The sequence below is a fragment of the Ixodes scapularis genome, unplaced genomic scaffold (assembly GCF_016920785.2).
Source record: "Ixodes scapularis isolate PalLabHiFi unplaced genomic scaffold, ASM1692078v2 PGA_scaffold6__148_contigs__length_123643588, whole genome shotgun sequence".
NCBI classification, from domain to species: Eukaryota; Metazoa; Arthropoda; class Arachnida; order Ixodida; family Ixodidae; genus Ixodes; species Ixodes scapularis.
This window is the reverse complement of record NW_024609881.1, coordinates 70,280,608-70,303,611: the sequence shown is the minus strand read 5'-3', so window position 1 is coordinate 70,303,611 and position 23,004 is coordinate 70,280,608. Positions and strand designations below refer to the sequence as shown.

The 23,004-nt window shown below is 45.7% G+C and overlaps 1 protein-coding gene across 1 annotated transcript in view; it reads right to left on the bottom strand.

Moving 5' to 3' along the window:
- Positions 1–20,369, bottom strand: part of LOC8026981 (H(+)/Cl(-) exchange transporter 7) — a 60,543-nt gene extending 40,174 nt beyond the window's left edge. Inside the window, exons 1-10 of the mRNA XM_029977599.4 lie at positions 19,991–20,369; positions 17,281–17,370; positions 14,826–14,891; positions 12,585–12,717; positions 11,211–11,320; positions 5,876–6,019; positions 5,650–5,733; positions 3,023–3,116; positions 2,373–2,437; positions 1,851–1,961 (exon numbers count right to left, since the gene is read on the bottom strand). Coding sequence (XP_029833459.3) covers positions 1,851–1,961; positions 2,373–2,437; positions 3,023–3,116; positions 5,650–5,733; positions 5,876–6,019; positions 11,211–11,320; positions 12,585–12,717; positions 14,826–14,891; positions 17,281–17,370; positions 19,991–20,089 — 996 coding nt within the window. The 5' untranslated portion in view covers positions 20,090–20,369. The remainder of the gene's footprint in view (positions 1–1,850; positions 1,962–2,372; positions 2,438–3,022; positions 3,117–5,649; positions 5,734–5,875; positions 6,020–11,210; positions 11,321–12,584; positions 12,718–14,825; positions 14,892–17,280; positions 17,371–19,990) is intronic.
- Positions 20,370–23,004: the final 2,635 nt, after the last annotated feature.

Genomic DNA, 23,004 nt, shown 5'->3' with positions numbered 1-23,004 from the left:
CGTCTTGGTCATCATTGCTAGTCTTGAAGAACATAATGTGAATGCCGTTTTCCGCTAATTTGTGCCTGCTTGAGCCCCGTTGAGTGCGCTTCTTTCCGAGCACCGGTGCACTGCGGAGAAGCAACACTCGCAAAAACAAGCTCTGCGGGTATTGCTTCTCCGCGGAGCACCGGTGCTCGGAAAGAAGTGCACTCAACGGGGCCGCGAGAACAAAAAAGTATGAATTAAGCGAAAACGCCGTCCGAATTAAGCGACTTATAAATACATTAAAAACATAGCGGGACAACCAAAATTTTCAGATCTGTTTGAATTAACCGGAAGTACGAAATATCAGAGTTTGAATTATCGCGAGCCTACTGTATGAGAATACACCTTGCCAATAAAACGTTTTGAGTAAATTAAAGAAATAGCTTGCAATTAAAAAAAAAAGGCTTTCCTTAGCTGTAACTTGGTCTCGAATGTCTTCTGAATTTACTGCCAGTACTGCATATGACATTAATCCTAGTTTAATGTAACCGTTTGTACTTTCTCATAGGTCGAAGAGAGCTTCAACTGTGTCGTCAGTCAAACGGGCGCCACGGCGAAGTTAGTCGTCCATTCATTAGGAAAAAAAATGTACAAACGGACGAAGTCGTTCGTAGTTAACGCATTAATTGAAAACAAATCTGCTCGTCAATTGTGTTGGATAGAGGAAAAACAAACGCTGAGCAGTGAGCGCATTTCCCGACCGTATTCAGACAGCTAACATAGCTTGGAGAGGACAGAACCGTAAGCAAGGCAGGCCATCAAAAACGCCTCTGCTGCTTGCCGATAGATGGCACCCAACATTTGCGGAAAAGGCCTATTTGCTGTGCCGGCAGGTCTGGCAAGTGAGTTCATAGCGGGTTCCTGCGTTTTTGTCCGCGATTTGTGCGCGCGATATCGGCTCCCATAACACGGAAGTTGTTCCCGTGTGTATGTTGCACTGTGAAATGAGATTCTGCTGCATTCGCAGCCTGCAGTATCCATTCCCGTGACATAAAGATAAAAATGACTTACTAGTCTTCGCTTCTTTATTGCACTTAAAACGAAGATTAAGAATTCACAGGGTCTCTTACGTTATCCCTAAGACGACTTAAAGGCAATAGCCCAAGCGCCGATGTAAACGTGATAACGAACCTCCGAAGACAGCACGCTCTCTAACTTTTGGCGCAGTTTCATTGGCTCACTCGGATCGTGGCATCGGCTGTGATCCCAGTGATAGCAAGCCTCCGAAGACAGCGCGCTCTCTGACGACGCACTTCTGGTGCCATTTCATTAATACCTTTCGTTTAGGTACCTTTTGTATTGCCGGCGTGTTTTCGCTGAAGGACTTTGAACGTCGACTGAACGATAAGACATATCAGGCTTTCGCCTTAATAAGTAACTTTTAGAGACCATAGGAACCTCACAAAAGAGCGTAAGCACCATGTCACTATAGTGGCCAGTCACGTGACTCTAGTAGACAATTTTATGCGGGTTCCCACGGGCGCCAACCACGAATTTGTTTCGCGCCGTAAATATAGCTCTAAACATTTTTTTCTTTTCGTTGTAAATTCATTGTAGGACATCCTTTTTCCATCCAGGCTGTTCAAATTTTTTTTTTTAAACTTTGCTATGTTTTTTAAGCAACAAAGATAAATCATAAACTTCCATCACTTTCCAGCCTTCAGGAAGTCCATCTACAGGCCACAAATGCAATTCATGCTGTTTAAAAAGAAGACAAACCAGCAGTAAATGGTAATTGGCAGAAAAAGAAAGTTTCAATTTTTGAAACGAGGGGCAGGGGTTTTAAACTGAACCAGACAAAAGAAAAGACAAAAGAGGCTCACCTCAAACTCCCCAAAGTTGACCAGGCCGGAGAAGGACAGCTCTCCGGCATGGCCGTGGAATGCGCTCAGGATCATACTCAACGAAAATGCAGAGATGGTGGAGCAGAAGAACTGCGCCATGACAAGGGGGCAGAGACGCGAGAGCAGAGATAGGTCAGCATCGAAACAGAATGATTTAATGGCTGCTATTAAGAGAGGACGTCTACAGCGTACTCTAGTGTCGCCATACCTCAAAGGCAGACCGACCTTACATAGTCTAAACCCATTACATTGTTTTTTTTTCATGTTTTTTTATTAGCCATCTGGTAGGGTGGCAGGAAGAAAAGGCGAACAAAAACCCTCAACAAGGGCCTTTTACTTCATGCAGGCTTCAGCACAACACAACACTTACAGAACACTTGAAGTATAAAAACGAAAAAAAGAAGGGTGGACACATCCTTGTTTTTCAAAAGATCTAGACCTCATTTTTCTCTAGAATGTAAAATAAGTCTGCACCCGCTTTAGACCACCGAGAACACTCACAATCCTCCATGTCAAAGACTGGTTCCAGAAACTCGCCCCTTCCTCCAAGCTGAACAGGACTCCGCCTGCATGCAAAGCAAATGTTTCGTATAAAAAGAAGTGATGCCGTTCAGTGTTGAGTCGATTCACAAAAAATGCCTTTACTACATCCATCGAGTTGAAATTTGACAACTGCGATGCCTATCTTTTTTTTTTCCGGCTTGCACAGTCAGTTAACGTGAAGCAACAGGTAGAAACATTTTTTTTTTAATTTGTATTTTAGTTATTTCTTGGTGCTGCTTTCTGTTGCCTGATGTGCGTGCTACATTTTTCATGGCGTAGTGCCTAAACTATTAAGGCTTGCAGTATGAAATAAATAAATAAATATCTATCCCTCTGTGAACACCTGTGCCCTGTACCAGAATCAAAACTTACCACACGCTTTCTTCGTCGTGAACGAAAATTGCAGAAAGCTAGTGAGGCCGGTGTACAAGCACGGATATAGTGAAAACGCTGATGCAGCAAAGATTCTCATCGGGGAAACAAAATGAATTAATGAAATAAAGAGCTATTTCGTGTAAAAAAAACAATAAAAGAAGAAATAAAGATAATAAAACACTGCAAATCCTATGAATGAAGTAAAAAAAAGAAATACTGAGTGCAAAACTAACCTACGGGAGCTCCAAAAGCAGCAGCCACACCCGCGGCCGCGCCGGCAGACACGAAATCTCGTTTTTCGTGATCCTCGCGGAAGTCTTTGAAGACCTGCAGAAATACGTGGTACCCAGGACACTGCTCAGCGACTGCGTGCAATCTCACTAGAGCGCCTGAAATGCGTCTTCGGCTGGCGCAATCAGCATCCTTCCCTGACCATTCTTTGAAAGTGGTCAGGAAGTGGCAACAAATCACAATCGAAAATCGATTTTACAAAACCCATTTTACTACGATATTCCTGGTTTAACGAACAGATTCTAATCCCTCCGTAGGTTCCCAGAGGGCTCAATGCTTTTATGGACTCAAAATATTAGAATAAATTTGACTGTCAACCCAATCTAACAAGGAATTCATGGAAAACAAAAATGAGTCCAAAAAGAGGTAATTACAAATGTATTGTATTTACTCGCAGAATGAACACACTTTTTTTTCCGAAAAATCGAGGCAAAGTTGAGGGGGGGGGGGGGGGGGCGTTCATTACGCGAAGTAAAATTTTTGCGTCCCTATTTACTCGCATAATGAACATGAACGGACCTTTTATTTTGAAAAATCGAAGTAACTTCTTATCTCTATGCGCGCTGCGCCGGACCCTGTAGCCAAACTAAGCTGCGCAAAAAAAAAAAAAACAACTCCTCTTTGTTTTTTTTTTTTTTAGTTCCTTGGGGTTTTTTTTTTGCCACCTTTCGCAAGCTGTTTTGTTTGCTTAGGCGTTGCTTAATCGAGGGCTCTCCGCTTATCTTTCTTATCTCCTTGCGCGCGGCGCGCGACGCAAGACCCCCCCCCCCCTCCACGTTACCAAACTGCGCTATGCAAAAAAAAAAAGCTCTTTTTTTTTTCTCAGTTCCGTGGGTTTTTTTTTTTTTCTTTTCTTTTTGCCGCCTTTCGCAATGCTTCTCCGCTCCTCTTTCTTCCTCCTTGCGCGCGGCGCGCGACCCCCCCAGTAACCAAAACGTGCTGCGGGAAAAAAAAAAAAGCTCCTCTTTGTTTTGTTTTTTTGTTTTTTAGTTCCGTTATTTTTTTTTTTTTTTCTTTTTGCCGCTTTTCGCAAGCTGTTTCGTTCGCCTAGAGCGCTTCTCTTTCTTACCTCCTTGCGCGCGGCGGCGCGCGAACCCAAAGCCCAGACAGCGCTGTCCAAAAAAAAAAAAGCTCCTCTCCATGTTTTTTTTCTTGCTTCCGTTGGATCTTTGCGAATTTTTTTAACGCCTTTTGCAAGGCGTTTTGTTCGCCCACGCTGCCCATGCATTCGCGACCTCGCTGCACCAGGATAAAAAAAGTGCGTTCATTTCGCGCGCGTGGGGGGAGGGAGTCAAAATCTTGACGTCGGAGTTGGGGGTGCGTTTATTACGCGAGTGAAAAAAAAGTCAAAATTTTTAGATCCGCCTTGGGGGGTGCGTTCATTACGCGAGTGCGTTCATTGTGCGAGTAAATACGGTATTTTGTTTAGACTGCACCGAAATATGTAGCCGGTGTGCCAGCAACGAGACTGCGCAACTGTCGCATAGTTTTTACCGAAAAATTAACTTTCCACTCAGGGTTTTTAGTCAATAATATTTGTTTCATGGCATCTCATTCATGTAACATGCAACAGATGGCAATGATGGAGTTAAATGGCCTATGGATAGCATTCGGTGGTAGTTCGACCTTTTGTTATGCCTGACGACGGGCACACTGGATATGAATAGTAGGACACCACCAGGAGAGAGACGGCAGGGAGGTCTTTCTTATTTGACATTTACGGGTCTTGTTATCTACGAGTGTGCATGCAGTCATCGCATGATTGAATGTTTTGAATACATGCTGTACGCTGGGGTTCGTAAATAAATAAAAATGCAACGCAGTAAAAAGTGATAATACAAAACAAAAAAACTCATATTTGAAGAAAACTTAATTCGGGCTTGGATTAAAAGTGCACTTTTATCTCGTTTCTGGTGGGGAATGCAGACCTCAATGCGAGCCCAAGCCAACTTTCGCGGTTTGTGACGGGATACGGATCTTGTTGCTGGAAAGAACCTTATTCTGTTCCCATAAGAGTTCCAAAGTTCCCTTAATGCACTAGCGGTGCAGATCGTCTTCGCAGACTAAATTCATACGCATGTAAATCACGTTTTTGGCACGTGGGCACTTCGCCAAACTGGTAGCACTCCGAATGCCGTCAGATTAAAACAAAACTTATTGAATTAGCACGAAAAAGCCATTTTCAACTTAACGAAGTTATTCGCAACTTCCCTCAGCTTAGAGTTTTAACTGTGTGCTGCAGTAGCTGGCATCTCACGGTGTTGGACGTCACTATTCCGGCAGTTTGTCGTAGAAGTTACGGCGAAAAAGAGGAGCGAACGTGAGGGCCGCTGTCGTCGCAGTGTCCCGACCCTCACTGCCGAAGCTTTCGCGGACTGTCAAACTGGAGGGCAACCTAGAGCAGAATAGGCACCTGCCAAGTCCACCTCCGCTAATGCGCCCCCACTGGTGTTATGGCGGGACGTGCGAAGTCGTCGTGCGGAAATCGAGCCCCCAAAATCGAGGACCCGGTAAACGCGGCAGTCGAGACGCATTCCAGGCACCATGCTCCCGGCAAATATCCACTCACCCTCAGGTCCTTTCGGAATGTTGTGCTCTTTCCTTGCGACACGCCGGCCGCTATCACAGATCCACAGTGGATCATTGGTCCTTCCTAGAAGTGGGGGGGGGACCAGAGAACCTCGGCTGAAGTGAAAGCTCCAGTCAAAGCCCGGGTCGGGTGAGGCTTAGGGTCAGCGGGCCCAAGCAGGGTTGGCCCACGAAAACTAGGCCCGCGCCGCGATTAACGCACACACCTTTCCGACGGCCAGTCCTCCGACGACAGAGAGCACCACGCCGACCGCCTTGACCAGCAGGGTCTTGAAACGGACCACCTCGGGCACCTTGACACCGTTCAGGTAGCACTTGATCACAGGAATGCCACTGGCCGCCGCCACGGGCTGCAAGGATAGGACGTAAACCAACGTTCAAAGCTCTTCCTTTGCTTCCTCAATCGACCGGCCGCCTTGTTTGAGGAATATGAGAGCCAAACCACTTCAAAACGAATTGACAGTCTACGCTTCTCAATCCAGGCTCGATTTAGAGCAGAGGTCTGCGAGGCCTATGTCACCGTATAAATGATGTTCCCAAATCAACCCGAATTCTCACCAGCAGTACTAATATTCAAAGTCTAGAATTATTCAAAAACTCGAATACAGGGAATCCGAAAGTCGAAAAGAGTTATTCGGGCAACTATTATTCAATTCCAATTAGAAATTAGAATATTCATGCAGCCTTTACTTTTTTCCAAAACTCGCAGCTAGCAGACAAGGTGCACTCAAGGAACATATGCAAAGGAAAAAACAATTTTTTTTTAAACAGCCTAGATAGAAAAAGAATGTCATAAAACTAATTTACAATAAAGAAAATTTTTTTTAAATTTTATGGATATAAACAAATTTGTAGTTGGTGCCCGAAGAAACCACCACTGTTCACGTCGTACACCTGCGCACCGCCAAGCTGCGCCGCCGTTGCTGCAAAGTCACGCCGCCGCCGCACGATGAGCGTGGTGTGTCACCGGTAGAATGCGTTTCTCCCCATTGCTGCCGCAAAAATGGAACACTCTGGCGCGCCGCCGCGGTCAATTTCTGACCGGCACACAGATCTATCACGTGGTGCTTGCACTCTTTCAGGAGCTTCCTTCAAGCACTAAAAGTTACATATTAATCTTCGCTTCCTGTTACACTTCAAACAAAGATTAATAAACAACTTTTAGAGCACATATGAAGCTACCGAAGAAACGCAAGCATCCCGTGACCATAGCAGCCAGTCACGTGACCGTAGCGGCCACTTTTCCGCAGTCTTCCGAAAGCGCAAACTACAGATTTGTTTTATGACATTCCTTCTCCATTAGGCTGTTTGAAAAAAAAAAAAAAGTTTTTTTTCCTTTGCATGTGCATGTGAATGCGCTAGTGGCGCCACCGCCGCCGAAAATCGGACAACATTTCAAAAGCTGTTCGTTGCACAGCGTTTATGGGAAGTTCCACAACTGAAATGGCTGTCCATTGAACAGTGTTTATAGGAAGTTCTGCAACTGAAATTATCTATATTAACTGCCCAGGTAAAAATGGAATCAGTGTCTTATGCACCTCGAGCGCTTTTACGCGACTAAAGCACGCCTGAAGGCATGAAGCGTGCGACGAAGGCCAGGCGTTCGGAGGATTCTTACCCGCCGTTCTCACTTTGGAAGCGACTCTACCATAATATCCTAAGTCATCGCCCATCCCCCTGAAATTCATAAATAAAAAGCACAAAAAGTTTAGAAGAAACTAAAAAAATGCCAGTTTTTCTGTATGTATCTAGCACAGCTGCAAACAAGGCATTAAACTCAACTCGAATTAGTTTCATTGGTTTTTGCCAGAAATGCTCATGAAAGAATGTCTTACTATCGCAAAGCCCGTTGTTTGCATACGCGCGATGAACGACTTCGGTGGAGACGAACCTTGACCTTAAACTCCACGGTTACGTTCCAGGATGTGGGGCGTTTGCTGACCTCGTCATCCCTGACTGGGTTACTGCTTGTGGTATTTTTTTCAACTGTTTTTTTGTCCGAAATAACTTTTTCGTGAGCACATTTTTTGTTACCTACATTGTTTTCCCCTCGCATGCATGTACAGTAATCCCTCGTTATAACGAAGTCAACGGGACAGAAAAAAAGTTTGATATAAGCGGTAATGCGATAAAAGCAATAGAGTAGAACAGTGGCAGCAGCCTTGAAGGTGGACGGGAACACTGCGGAACACTCCGACCGTATATTTAATCAAACAACCCAATATTTTGCGGCAGCTTTACCGAGTAAAAAAATAGTTCAATGGAGTTTGCCAATAATTTCATTCAGGCATCAGTTCTCCTCAAACTGCTCCAGGCATTGCAAGAACACTGTCACTGCTGCTGCACTACACTTCGTTTCGGAGCAGCCGTAGGACGTTTCGCGTCTCTGAAGTCGACGGCGTTTCCCAAGTGCCTCCCTAACGTCGCTTAGTGTTTACCCTGGCTGCACGCAAGATCTACCATCGCAGCATCCGTCGCAGGAGCAACAGCGGGAACGTCCGCATCGACAAGCGCGAACGAATCAAAGTTATCCTTAGTGGCTTTGCCAACATGTTTTCACACACTCCTGTAGAGATTGTTACTGCTATAGAAATTGTGCGCCGGCTCGGCAAGCATGCTCGCAACAGAAAATCCGACGTGCGCGAAACAGTTGGCGAACTTTCATCTTCGAGTCACGGGCATACTTTCTTCTGCATGAGGATCTTCTCAAACCAATCCAATATGCCTTCCTTGTTCTGCAAAATGGTGGACAGTGTCGAACCGGAATACTGAATTCTTTGGCGGTTTCGGACTTGGGCCGGCCATAATTGTCAACTTTGCAGATTTAAGGGGGGACGCGGGCTTTGAAAACCGGAAAATCGCGAAAAAGTCGATTTTTAGAAAACCTTACTTTTCGGTTCTATATCTCATAAACTACCTTCTCTGTAATTATCAGCACCAAATACAACGGGGAAATATTTAAAAACAATTATTTACGAGGCCTGAATAGCATCCAAGTGACGGTCAAACGTCAAAATCAACCCCAACTTCGCGCGCTCGCCATTTTCGACGCGTTGGGCCGACGGCCGCCATCTTAGTCTTGTTTTGAACGTGAATTCTTTCTCTTTTTTTTGCCAGCTCCCAAAATGGCGTCGGCTGCGTAGTCACGGCGTGGTCGCCGTTCTTCCATGTCGCAATCGCAAGAACGCGATTGGACAGAGCGCGCGCTCGAGGAGCGTGCGGGGGAACGCGCGACTGCTATTGGCTGGGACGCGATTTCTCCGCGCGCGGAGCGCTCTCCTTCTCCGTTTCTCCTGCTGTTGCCGCTTGCGTCGTCTGCTTTTGGTAGTGGTATGCTTGCACGCGCTCTTGCTTTGTCAGCTCCACTTCGTTTTTCGCCATCTTTACGATCGTTTTCCGAACTTTCTTTGAGTAGTTTCGTGTAGCGTGCCCGTCTGTTTCGTGGTCGCACACGATGCGGGGTTTGAAGTACAAGACGGTGCACGCGTTTGGCGCGCGGAAGCGGTCCATGAAGTTAGTGCGGATGGCGAAGTTGGAAGTTTCTGCACGGCGTGCCGTCAATGATGATCGCGTCAACACTTTCAGTGATGGATTTTCTGTGCCATCGGCTGTCGTCGAGGAAGAACGCATCGTCCCGCTCACGCCTGGAGTACCGAGCATGCCGACCGTTGTGGTTCCTCCCGAGATCGCGGGTCCCAGCGCCCGTCTTCCGCCTGCCGCGACAAGTAGGAGCGCGTCTTCTAGCACCCAACTGCGGACGCATTTCCTGACACGTGAGGAGATCGAAGCAGAAGCTAGACATTGTGATATTGCTCAAGCCAAACTTGGAGCTATGCCAGCAAACTGCACTGCATGAAGCGGTGTTGAGGTTCAACGCCGGCTGCTACAAGGCAACTGCAGAAATATCGGTTGCAGCGGGACTTCAGCCGACCCATCTGGCCCTCCAACGAGCTGTCGAGAAAGATGCCCTACGTCTGCATAAGGCCAGCAAACGACATCAAGAGAATTTGGAAAGGCGGAACAAGAAGAAAGGGCGCAAGAACACTTCTGACTATTCTGCAGGGTCATTCTAAAGCTGAAAATCTGCGTGCAACTTTCAAGTGCTGTTTTCTCAGAATGGATTTTTTCACTGTCGTGGCTGCTTGTCCCAGCGATATCTCAGGAACTGATGAATGGATTTTTGTGCTGTCTTTTTTATTCTGTTCTCTAATAACTTTGTGAGGGCATAACAGAGCCCTTTTTTTAGAAAACTGTACTAAAAATTTATAATAAAAAAATGAAATTTGGTGAATGTGGGTTTCATTGACTACACAAAATTCAAAGTTGCGTTAAAATTTTTCAACAATGAAATTTAAAAAAAGGGCTCTGTTATGCCCTGGGGAATGTATCCAGGGGTCATCATAACAAATATTACGCCACTACTACCTTTTTCAAATTCTCCAGACCTGGGATAAGGAATGCATATGGACGATTTTGATAAATATTTGTAACTTGAGAAATAATGTGCACAGCTCTATGAAACTTTGCAGTTACTCTTATGTCTGTGCTATAAACACATTCTGTAAATTTCGTTCAGATCTCTCTAGAAATAAGAAATTTCATATTTATTCCCCACCTCCTCCCTTAAGCGGCTTTCGGTAAACACTCCCAATCTCCCATACGACGCACGTGTGCATGTAATACACCGCAAGCACACCCGCGCAGGTGTACGCGTCGGGGACTTCCGAGAAGATGATCTCCGCTGGGCTCCATCACTCCCCTTGACCCGATTGCGATAGGAGTCGGGCAGCGTCGGCTGCAGGGGCCGAGAGTGGCGTCAAAACGTTTACGCTGCTCCCTGCCCACGTCCCAGCGCAGGCGCATTGGCATCAGAAGCAGTGCTCTGCCAGCTCTGCACGCTCTGCCCTCCGTCACCCATTTACTCCTTTTCCCCAATTTGCCTCAATGGGGAAGGGGGCCTCCATGTGTGCTTGCATGCTTTCGGCACCTTGGCCTTTGTAATGAGCGTGTTCAGCCACCGATACACTTAGAATAATCCGGTTAAAAGTGCGTGCCTTTCGGTCGGAACCACGTTGAACTTCGATAAAAGTGATAATTTGAAAAAAGCGATTTCTTTACAAAGAGGCATAACTGTACTACGACTCCAGGGTCGCGGAAATCGGGGAGAAAATGCGTAAACAAAGAGAAGTGTGTTTCCGTCCTTCATTTTACTTTGTCCTTCTTTGGCGCTCTTTGGCCTTAGCAGCCCTTGCGGCATAAAAACCCAATCCAAACCAAGTTTTACCTTGTCACGACCATCCTCAAACTATAAGGTCTGTGGCTGTATCATTCGGATAGAATGAATGTTCGCGGATCGCGGAGTCTGCGTCGGGGTATTTGTAGGGGTGGGCAATCACTTGTTTTTTTGGAAATCGATATTCGCCATAAAAGTGGGGTGAGCGATGACTCGGGGATGGGTGATGACTGGGGATATTACGGTAGTATAACACTGACAAAGACTGTCCAGCAGACGGAGCAAAGGCAATGACGGGGAGCACTCACGGCGACGTACGCAACCAGCGCGGAGCCAGCAAGGACCGCCCCCGCGTTCATGCCAACCCAGGCCAGGTAGGGAACGATGATGCAGTCGTCTCGGATGCACTGGTTCATCCCTGCGTTGAGCTCAGGAAGGCAATGCCAGACGCCAGACAAACACCTTGAGCAGAGCGGAGAACTTGGGCATCCCAACTGTCACCGCGTGCGATGCACTTTGCTCCAGCTTGCAGGGCCACTGACAGGCAAAGATCCAAATGTAGTATTGCTACCACTAATAACAATGATGATAATGCATTTTTAATGTATGTTAGTTTTACGGATAAAGTCGGGAGTGCAGGACAAGCATTGTGTTTTGAGCTTCGCTAGGTTTAGCATGACATGAACATAGCGTTATGTAATGGAGACGTGACATGTCGCATATGGCACCGTGGCCAACACCGCGACCAAGTCATGTGATGTGAACTCCTGGTGCCACTTTACAACCGTCATCGCGTGAACACTGTCAGCCAAATTTAGTGAAACATAAATCCACAAAATTTGGATGGAGAGCGACGATTTTCTGCAACGGCTTTTGCAACTTGACAGTTTTTCGTCATGCCAAACGTTCCTTAAAAAAATGCGGCCCTAAAAAAAAAGAAGTAACAATTTGGGAGGTTTAGAAAGGCAAAATTTATGTTGGAAGAGCCAATTGAGATTAAACAGCCTTAAGGCCCATTCACACACTTGCAAGTGAGTAGGACCGGCTGAGACAAGACCAGTTTTTAAGCCTCTTGTGAAGGCTTAGGAGAGGATGTGCTGCTGTGGAGCTAGTCCTAAGCTGTCGCAAGAGGCTTAAAAACCTGTCTTTGTCTCAGCCGATCCTACTCGGCTGCAAGTATGTGAACGGGCCTTTACTGCACGGGAAGACAATTTCCAGGCCTTCCACTGGCTACACGATAGACTGATACAAGACGGAGTCACAGAGGCAGTGGAGAGCATCAAAGATGTTGCGATGTCTGCCTGGCTCCTGTCAACCTTTCTTGCTCTTCGACACAGTGAGGAACTTTGCACAAAGACAGCAACCTTCGGCAATGCTTTTATATTTAAAAAAAATGACATGATCTGTGGAAAAATTAGGGCTTTCATTTAACTTCTTACTCGGGAAAGTGGGAACACTGAAACTTCAGAAGCCCACATACGCCAGCAAGCCGCGACTTCTGAGAAAAATTGAAACGTGCTCGGTGAAGTGGCGTGTTTATCCAGGCCGCTCTGATCCACCACCTTGTAGATATGACAACGGTCTTTTAGCATATTTATAAACGCCGCGAGACATTGATACCTGAGCATTTATGGCAACTGCGTCGGGTGACATACGCCACTCCGTCATAAAGAAAAGGATACAGTGCTGGAGCAGGTCAAACTTGTAGTCGCAGATGGTCTCTATGCACATGTCGATGAGACATGCCGTGACGGCCGTCAGGATGCCGATGACGAGGATCACCAACCATCGTGTCTGGTTGGTCTTGCGGATTTGCTGCAGGAGAGGCAAAATGAATGAAACATGGATGACTGTACAGTAACTATGAAGCGAGTTCTTTTGTGAACTGCGACTCAAAGGAGGCTTGTTTGTTTGCTCTACAACTGGCTGTGGAGCATATACGCGCACTGCATGGATTTTTTTAGGCCATCTAACCACTGCCATAGTTTAGCTCCCTGGTCTGTGACGTTGCCTCAAGACCCCATCCCCCAACAATAAAACCCAAACTAATAATGCAGTGAAAAACCACATTTACAGCGTCTTCAATGCTCTGTTCGATGACTAGTGATGCCATACATATTATTATATAAAAAGGTTAAACCCAAACCTTTACGCTTCTACTTCTTCAAAAGCAAGAAAAGTCGGAGGACGCTTAAGCTTTGCCTTTAAGAAAGGAACGCGATAGCGTTATCGAATCCTCGGACCGTTTGTGGTGCATCACCTCTGCACGCCTAGCTTTTGTCTCCAGCTTCTCGGTTTCAGTCTTATGAGGCAAACCCCTTCGCCGAGCAGCAGCAGAAGTAGATGCGGCATCTACACTCATAGAAGACGACAGCTCAGAAGAACGCCCTGCACAAGTAGACGGCACCGCATCCGTCGCACATGTTTGCTCTTGGCGAGCTACAGCGGCCCTGTGGTGGGGTACGCATTCTCCACATATGAACAATTACGGCAGTCCACAGCGCCACTGGGCGGACTCGGCGACGGACAGAAACTTTCCGCTCCTCCTCGATGGATGGAAACCGTTTTTGCTCCTCCAGACAGACGAGCCTAGGTCATGTGACTGACGTCAACACCCTATTGACCAATCAGGATTTTCGCGTCACAGCAGCTTTTCTGGCACGGCAACAAAGCTGGCGCGCCACAAGCTCTTTAAAGGGATGGTGAATCGAAAATTGCATTTGAAAAAACAATGCAGGAGCTGTAGGCGGGATGCTACAATCCTTGCAACACTACTCGTAAGGCGATATCTCGAATGGACGGCCGTATTTTTGGCAAAAGAAGTAGAGATTAAACGAGGCCGACGAGGCGCGTGACGTCAAGATATCTCGTTTCCCCCTCTCTTCGCTTCGCCCCCTCAAGACGGCAAAGCGGAAAAGATGGGAGGCCATTTCCTCTCCTTCTCGGAGAAACATGACGTAACCATATCTGTCAAATGCGCCTTCTTTTTTTGAAAAATAGAGTCATCCTTTTGAGATATCGCTGTATGAGTGATGTTTTGGTGTGTGTAGCATCTCGCTGCAAGCTTTTGGCGCCGTGTTTTGAGGAATCCAGACTTCGGTTCAACATCCCTTTAATGCTATCGCAATAAAAATGTGGCTTGGCAACTCGTGGCTCAGGTGAAACCTGTTCTGACCTGCAGCTGATTACTGCAGAAACTGTTGGCATGTGCCTGTTTCTAACTAACATAGGTTTTGTCTTCCTTCTTCTTGTAAAGAAACGTTTAGAAGCCCTTCCGCACCTGGCATACTTTGTACATCTCTTTTTTTTTGTCTTGTCTTGTTTCAGCACAGTTCTTCATTACGTCAGGTAAATCAGATTATGCAGAAAAACATGTCATCGTAGGAATTGCTGCCACTTCTCATGCAAGGCACATGATGTGCATCATCACTGAGGCATCAGCTGTTCATAAGCACGTGACATATAACAACAACGCGCTCGTTTAACCTACATCTCAAATGTCCGATGTACAGAATGCATAGTGACGTGTATGCAAACCTGGGCAGCGTGACATCACGTGGTGTCACAATGTAAAGTCGTTACACACGACTTGACACCCACCGTTACCAGATCTAATAATGTCGACACTATGATGTCACACGACACCATGACTGCACCACAGGTCGCGTGACAACACAATGCCACGCGACCTGCGTGGCTTAACAAACGGAATGTCACATCACAAGGCTGATAGCGAGATGGCGCTGAATTTAGCCGGATGTTAGCCCATTCAATTTAGTTGATGATGGTATGGTGACAGCGACGCGACAAAACTATTGACATCGCGTTCGTGACATAGATTCTGTATTAACAAACTAATGAACGAATAGATGCATCAATGAATGAATGACAGAATGAATGAATGTGACGCTCGCTCCACTCACACTGAAGGTGGTTGACCGCTGATCGTCCATGTAAGGCGCATTTTCGCAAGGGTCATAGTCCAGGCTCTGAAAATAAACTCCAAGGTGAGGAACGGACCTGAAAGCTCAGCCAAGAGCTAATGAATATCGTCCATGTAAGGCGCATTTTCGCAAAAGTCATAGTCCAGGCTCTGGAAATAAACTCCAAGGTGAGGAACAGATCTGAAACCTCAGCCAAGAGCTAATGAATAAGCTAAGCTTCAAAGTAACGACATTTTGACTATCTTTAAGCTTAAAATCACTGTTGCCAGTCATCCAAAGCTTTATGGCTGACTCACGCATTTGCGTTTCAGCGGTTCACTGCACCGCTGTGACCGTCTACAACAAGAAGACATACTTAGGCACACACACTGTCACAGTGGTGCCACCCATCGGGTGGCTTTGAAAACGGTTCCGACACGCATATAACTAGACAAGGTTTTGCATCCACATGCCATCTACGAGACTGAAGGTTTTGCATCCACGTACTATCTATGAGATTGAAGGTTTTGCATCCACATGCTATCTATGAGGCTGAAGGTTTTGCATTCACATGCTATCTATGAGATTGAAGGTTACGCATCCACGTGCTATCTATGAGACTGAAGCTTTTGCACCTAAGTGCTATCTATACGACTGAAAATTCTATATCCACGTGCTATGTATGAAGGCTTGTTCACACACTTGTAACTGAGTACGACTGAGAGAGACAAGATCCGTTTTTAAGCCTCTTACGACGTCTTAGGATCGGGTGCGCTGCTGTGGAGCTGGTTCTAAGACATCTTAAGAGGATTAAAAACCGGTCTTGTCTCTCTCCGTCCTACTCGGTCGCAAGTACCTGGACGGCGCTTGAGACTGAACGTTTTGCATCCAAGTACCATGAGACTGAGGGTTTTGCATCCACGTCCTATCTATGAGACTGAAGGTTTTGCACCTAAGTGCCATCTATAAGAAATGGTTGTGTATAACTTTGTCAGAATAATCTTCAGCCCACAGTGAAAGAGCAATGTACAAGAATTATATGTGCATGTCGGAAGTCCAGGGCTAGCTGAAAGATGGCACCAGTCTGTTCTCTTGTAAGTGGTCACAAGCGAGCACAACATACTCGGTCACACATGGGCCCAAATGTGTGAGCTGGCCTTCGGAGTAACAACACTTCAAGGGGCTACGAAATAAAATTTGGGCCGCACCAATTGATCTTTAGATTGAAATTTTACTGACTGTATATTGCTCAGTGGGTTCAAAAAAAGACAGTGGAAAGTCAAAAGCCTGCTTTTTTGGCACACAAAATTCGAAAATGTAGTGGACTATTTTGGACCCTCTTTCCGTCCAAAGGTCTCTCGCTTTTCACTATGACACATCTGCTGTACTCAAAACAGGTCCGCCGACCCCAGCTCACGCATTGGACACGAGCACCGCGTCGCTCGGACGTATGCACCCATCAAAGACCGATTTGTCGACGAATATTTGAATTTGCGTTCGTGGCCAATCAGTTCCGTGACAGCATTTACTGTCACTTGCAAATGACAAGCTGCATGGTGTGCTTAAAAAAACACGGTGGAAGCCTGGAGTCGTTTGCATCCGGTGAAATACTGTGCCACGACCACGTGATTTCTTGTTTCGCTTTGGAGTTGAGCAAGAGGGGTGAGGAAGAAGTTGAAAAACCATTTCAAAGCCCCTTTAAGCCATCTTGTTGCTGAACATCACTTGTGACAGTTGTCTGAAGCTTTATATGAAATCACAAGAAATGCCTTTTTGTCTTCCAGAAACAAATAAAGCAGTCCACGGCGGGGCAAGATGACGTCACTCGAGCTCTTCAACACCATATCTAAAGCTGAGGAGAACGCAATCTTTTAATCGTAACGATCAACAACTGTGCCCACTCTGCGAAAGGCCCCAAAAGGGCCATGTCCTCAAGAAAATTGGGGAATAGGGTGACAACACTCTAAAGGCACGTTCACACTTGCTAGCCACCGTCGCACGACAGCTTTTTGTAGCAAAAGCGACAGTTGCTTCGAGGACTGATATTTTGAACTGGTCACCAAATCACTCAGCGGCTGAAGCAATTGGTGGTGCCTCGGAAGTGACGTGATGCACCTCTGTTTGTCTACATCCGGCGACAGAATCAACCAACATATCCGTCCAACACCTCGGTTAGCGGTGGCTTTGATCAATGCTATAAAAGAGTACCCACTTCTTTATAAAGAGAAGCACCCCTAAATAAATGAGCGCCCAAACAAGAACTCGGCTTGGCAGCAAATCTGTGACTTTTGGCTCGACGGGTACGCACTGCACTGCAGAAGCTCGAGCAATGAAAGCTCGAGCTTCTGCAGTACAATGAAAGCGATTGCGCTTTCATCATACAATTCCAAAAGACCCGGGCCAATAATATCACGGGTCTTTCTCTTATGGTGAAAATGACGCACGTGGAGCTCACCTCATACTTCTGGGAGAGGAGGTTGAGGGTACCGAGCTCCCTCATTGTCTTGATGCACGGAGCCTCGCTGCCATGGCTGCTGTTGATGCACTGCGGGAAAAAGAGTCGCAGGAGTTACTCGTCGAAAGCAACTGAATCGGTCACCACAGCTGTCTGAGCTGAAAAGTAATTACCAAATTTTTCAATGTATAAACTGCATTTGTTTGTTTGTTTTTTTAAATTTTTGTTGGTGCGTTTTGTACAACAGTGCGACTTAAATGCATTTTTCTTTATAAGTATGGGCCTGAACAGTGGAAATGTGCCACAGGGGTTATATTCCTCGTTCAATGCATTGACGACGTGCATGCAGTTTCACCACCCTGACCATACAAATTTATAGGTGTGACTTAAATACCAACTTTCTTCCAAAAACAGCTGTTTATAGGGGAGTAGGTGGGGGGTTGCAACTTATACAAAGGCGTGAACTTATAGACTGCAAAATACGGTAGTTACTTTGTAGCCGTGAGAAGACCATAACCGCACTCCAAGGCTTCCTCGCTCTGCTGTTTTACAGGGTCTTCTGGCCAAATACTCAGACAACCATATTTTTGTAATGATACAATACAACGTCTATCCCGCAATATGGACTATGTACAAGAAAGTTATTTTGAGCATCTGAAAGCAAACACTTGGCAGCTTTCGGCCTGGTCACACACAAACATAAGGGCATAAGTACAAAACCAGCAGCTCAATTTTACTAGATAAGATAGACATTTCTCAACCAAGCCGGTTCATTGATCAAGGGTCAATTTTAGGCCTGCTTGTCAGTCCTCAGGGAAGGAAAATGTTCCAGTGAAATGATACAATTTGAAAACAAGAGAAAATTAACCATGAAGAAAACAATACCTGCCTACTTTCGAGGCTGGACCTAAACAAACCACAACTCATTTTTATTTTGTGTTCATTTCATGTCGAGTCTTGTAAATGTTTAACCAAACAAACTTCTGCCAGAGTGAGATTAATTTCCTGTTGGAAAACAGCTGCTTTCAGAATCACTTCTTGAAACCTAGCTGGTGTTCTAGTAGGTTCCCCAAAAGGCTCCCCTAACGGCAGCTGTTTCCTCTGTGACCAGGTTCAGTAATGCCTTTATGAGAAAATAGCTTGGATCTGGTGAAACCTTCACGAGACGTTCCATTAAATTTGTGACCCACAATACATCATGACTACTTATCCTTCATAATGCTTGCAATTGACCACACACTTTGCTTCCTACCACTTGATTGACGGTCAAACCCCATCAAACTAACATGCATAAAAATACCTCTATTATTAAAAAAAGAACAAATAGGAAAATAAACATTTCAAACTTTGGGCTCTTTATGACTATGTTACTATGGCTGGGTAGATGCCACTTGCAGTTCCAGCTTGTAAGACTTGCATACTTATGACACTTTCACAGCAAAAATAATAATACGATAAAAGTGCACCATACATCTGGACACTGTGTGATCAATAAACATTCATCAACGGGCAATTTGTTAATGAATTTCTCAATCAATGTGTGCTTGGGTTGTGCTAACCAACATAACGGAGAAAAAATTGAGAGGTGTTGCTGCCGCCACTACCCTTGCCCTTGAATGCCATCCAACTTCAATGAAACACGGACACTGCGACTCACCTTACTGGAGCGCTATTCTGGAGGAACCACGGAAATTGCAGAATGACGTCAGACTGTCATAAACTAAGAAAAAGAAGCCTCTAGTTCCAAAGTGATATGACTGTGATGACGCTCAGTTTGCCGACAGGTGTGTCAATACACTCCACTGCATGTTTTCTGGAGAACGAATAGACTGCGGATTAATTAATAGAGTGATGAACACCAACTCTTCGCAAATAGGTACATGAAGGCTGATCAAAGTGCAAAAACAGGCCTTGTAGTGAGACTTCTGAGCGAACACCCTTTGCTGCTTCAGTACACAGTTCTATTCTGTACTGCACCCACGCAGTTGTCATCGTTGTCACTTGCACAGCACTTGCGTTAGTTTGGTTTCGCCTATACCTGCAAAAGTGGAATCTCACTTTTGAGTTCAATGAGGGACGCACAATCTCATCTTACGTCAAGTTCTATGAAAACCAACTCCTTACTTTTTAAGCGTTTGTGTGGGTGTTCCAATATTTAAAACAGCGAGCCTTTGTGTGTAAGGAAATGGCTGAGCTTTTGGACGGGCCAACAAATATATCTGGGAAAATTCGCACACTTCCTGTTCAAACACTTATAACATCTACTACATCGCTGTCACGACTCATCGCCACGAGCATACGGCTTTTAAACGAACGATATCGACTGACTGGCTGAGAGCGCCTTTATTTCATAGATTTTCTGCCCGCTGATATGTCCTTGTGGCAGAAACCCTATAAAATAGCGAAACAAATAAGAAAGCCGAGAACCAAAGTCAAAGCTCAGCGCGAAATGCGATCAACAGATCGCTTATTGCGCTGACTTGGCTGATGAGTCATCAGCCAAGTTGTTGGGGCGATCTTTGTCCCGCGAAACGACACTGCCCAACAATCCCAAAAGTGATCAACTGCTCAATTACCGGGCATAGAATATATGAATGAACAGTGCCCTGGCACTGCACTTAGAGCGCGAAAGTTGACAAGCTTCAAAAATAAGGTCGTGAGTTTTTGAACTGTTCTTTTGTCGGACAGAGTGAAAAAGAGCTTCGCTTACTCCCGACGCGGAGGGGAACTGTTCAGACTCGAAGAGCGGTCTCCTCTCTTCGTCACTGCCCAGATGAGCCAGCTGCTCGGTCCGCCGTATTACGGGCATTATCGCCTCGGCTAATTACCCGAACAAATCCATCTGCAAACAAACCAGGCGCGTGACACAGCGACACAGCAACCCACCACCGCCTCGACGCTCGCCCACTTTTCCCTCAAGACATGTGTGCGTTCGTTCTTTTGTTACGTCTCGCAGGTGCGAGGCTGAGCTGATAACTCGAGATGGCCGTAAATGAGCGTACTTTCGTCTTTGGTGACGTTTGCTTGCCTTATTTTGTTATTGCATATTTCAAATGTTGTTAATGCAATGAGCAGTGAAGTAGAGTAACTCTTGATTAGGTTTCGGTTTCGCGTGCTAAATGAACAGATATTGTTTGCTTCAAATTTAAAAATTAAAATAAAAAATAATATTTTTTAAACAGTTTAAAGTGACGATGTGTTTCTTGCCTATCTATTCTAATTGATTTTTTTTGTTACGAAACTCGAGTTCGATATTCGTTCTCCTTCCCAAGATCCTTTTCGGTAAGGAGCCGCCATTAGTGTTTTGCGGGTGAGTCGGTGCCTTTTTCTCAATCGGATTAAATCGAATATTTCTCCTACTTAAAGACCAAATAGGTCGCTCTAGACGTGAATATACGAGTCAGCTAATATAGTAAACCAATTATTTCTTTTGTTTCAGGTCCGGAGGGAACAGATCACCATGGTAAGTTCTGCGTGCTTTTCGCACTGCATCTCTGCAGCCGTTTGCATGGACATGTTAGATCGTTCTACGCGTATTTCATTGTAAACGTACGCGCGTCACTGTAATCACAGTAATTACCGACGTTTGTCACGCCTGTTTTGTGTTTTAGTAACTTTCATCATTAGCTTTGAGAACGTCTGCGTGAATGGTGGCGGATAAGTACGCGAAGGACTGCTTCATTTTCACGGCGTACGCATAGTGAGGTCAATTTGTTGGGTTACTCACGTTCTGTACGTTCCTTTCTTCAGCCCAAGCAACTCAAAGAAATCAAGGAGTTCCTTCTCACGGCGAGGCGAAAGGATGCCAAGTGTGAGTCTGACATCGCATCTTGTTTGTTAACGCGTTCGTGTCCGACCATGGCAAGATGTCTTCGTGCTAGATCTCGGATCCATTGAGATCGATTACTCGAAATGGATATAATAGCTTAGCGGGGGATATATAAACCAGAACGGTTTTAGATTGTTTCACTTTGCGTGGATTGAGTGGATAGCTTGACAAGCTATGAAGAACAGTTCGCAAGTTCACCAAGTGTTGACATTCCGTACACATGGGGCATGAACACGATCGCGACTTTTTACTGCACCATTGCCAAGTAAAGTTACGAGTGATATGCATGTGAAATGCTTGGTCAGGAAAGTATGACAGTCTGTTCTCCAATCGCCCCTAAGCTAGTAGGGCAGTGAGAACTATGAGCTCTAGTCATATATCAATCATTCGCCATGTGATGGCGCTTTTTCTCATACCAACGCCGAGCCGTGTATTCGGAGGGTTTTGTCATTCATTGGTTTGAATAGGCGAGCATTTCGTGGCCAACCACAGGCCGGGAAACAACCCCTAGTGGTGGCCGTGAGCTCTAAAAATGCAGCTCCACAAATTTAAGCCGTTTTAGTGTCGCTAGAGTAAAAAGGTGCAACTCTTGATGTCTGAAAGCTTGGTGCATGTGAGGTTCTCGTCACATCCATACTCAATGGTACAATAAACAAACGTGCGCTCCAAACCAGAGCAAACTGCATAGCTGCGATCATTGCTGCTGCGAGATCGAATCAAACGCTTCTATTTTCGCTTTAACTGTCGTTTTCAATATTGTGACATCGAGGTCTGCTTATTGGTCGACACTGCGTTGCACTTTTAGTTTATGCTCTAACCCAATAAACGGCTCTGTACCAACACACGGAACAAGGTCGGGTGATGGAAGGAAGGTGGTCTGATTGGTCTGGCATGTGCATAGCACCCACCTCCCTGTCAGCTTAGCGGTGCACAAAGTATTTTATCTTGCACAATTGTTGTCGTGTTAGAGTCGCAGCTTGTTGACCGGTGTAGTATTAGTGTCATTGGAAGGCACATAGTTCACTCTCATGCTGATTGTGACAGTACTGGTACCGTATTTTCTGGGCTATAGTCCGCACCTGGTGTGTAGTCTGCAGGGCCAAAAAAAAGTGTTTCCTTAGATAGTCTGCACCTGGTGCTTACTTGACAGGAAAATCTCATACATGGCGCACCTTGACAGACGTCTGCTTTCTTAGCTCACAAACAAGCTTGTATTATACATAAATCATCATTAACATACTCTTTAGTTCATAAATTCCATCACGTCTCATCACAGTGAACAATCTTGAAAAATAAATTTCCTGTATAGTCTGCACAGCTGGGAATTGCAACTTTTAAACATGTATGGTCTGCTGACTACAGCCCAGAAAGTACGACATTCTGGTAGGTAGGGTTTAACAATGCCCGTTCTCCTCTGTGCAGCGGTTAAGATCAAGAAGAACCCGGACAATGTGACCAAGTTCAAGGTGCGCTGCAGCAAATACCTGTACACAATCGTCGTCACCGAGAAGGAGAAGGCGGAGAAGCTCAAACAGTCCCTGCCCCCCGGTGAGTGGACGGCTGTGGCTACACACCAACACTTGGATCTGGTTCCTTTGCACGCGTATGGCCGACACGGTGCGGCTAAATGCGGATTTGTTTCTAAACAGTCCGTAGGTCTCTGCTTATCGTCTGCCATGAACAGTAGTCTCGACGGCGTCGAAGGAGTCTAGTGCATGCTTGCTGTCATTGCAAGCATAACTGCAAAGCGCAGAGATCACTTGATGTGGGTCTGGTTCCTGCGCACAGGCAGTGCCCACACAGCCCAGACGTGGTGTGTGGTGTGGAAAAATGCACACAGCAGTGCGGTGGTGTTTTGGTGAAAGGATTGAATTGTACGGGATGCTTTTCCAGCT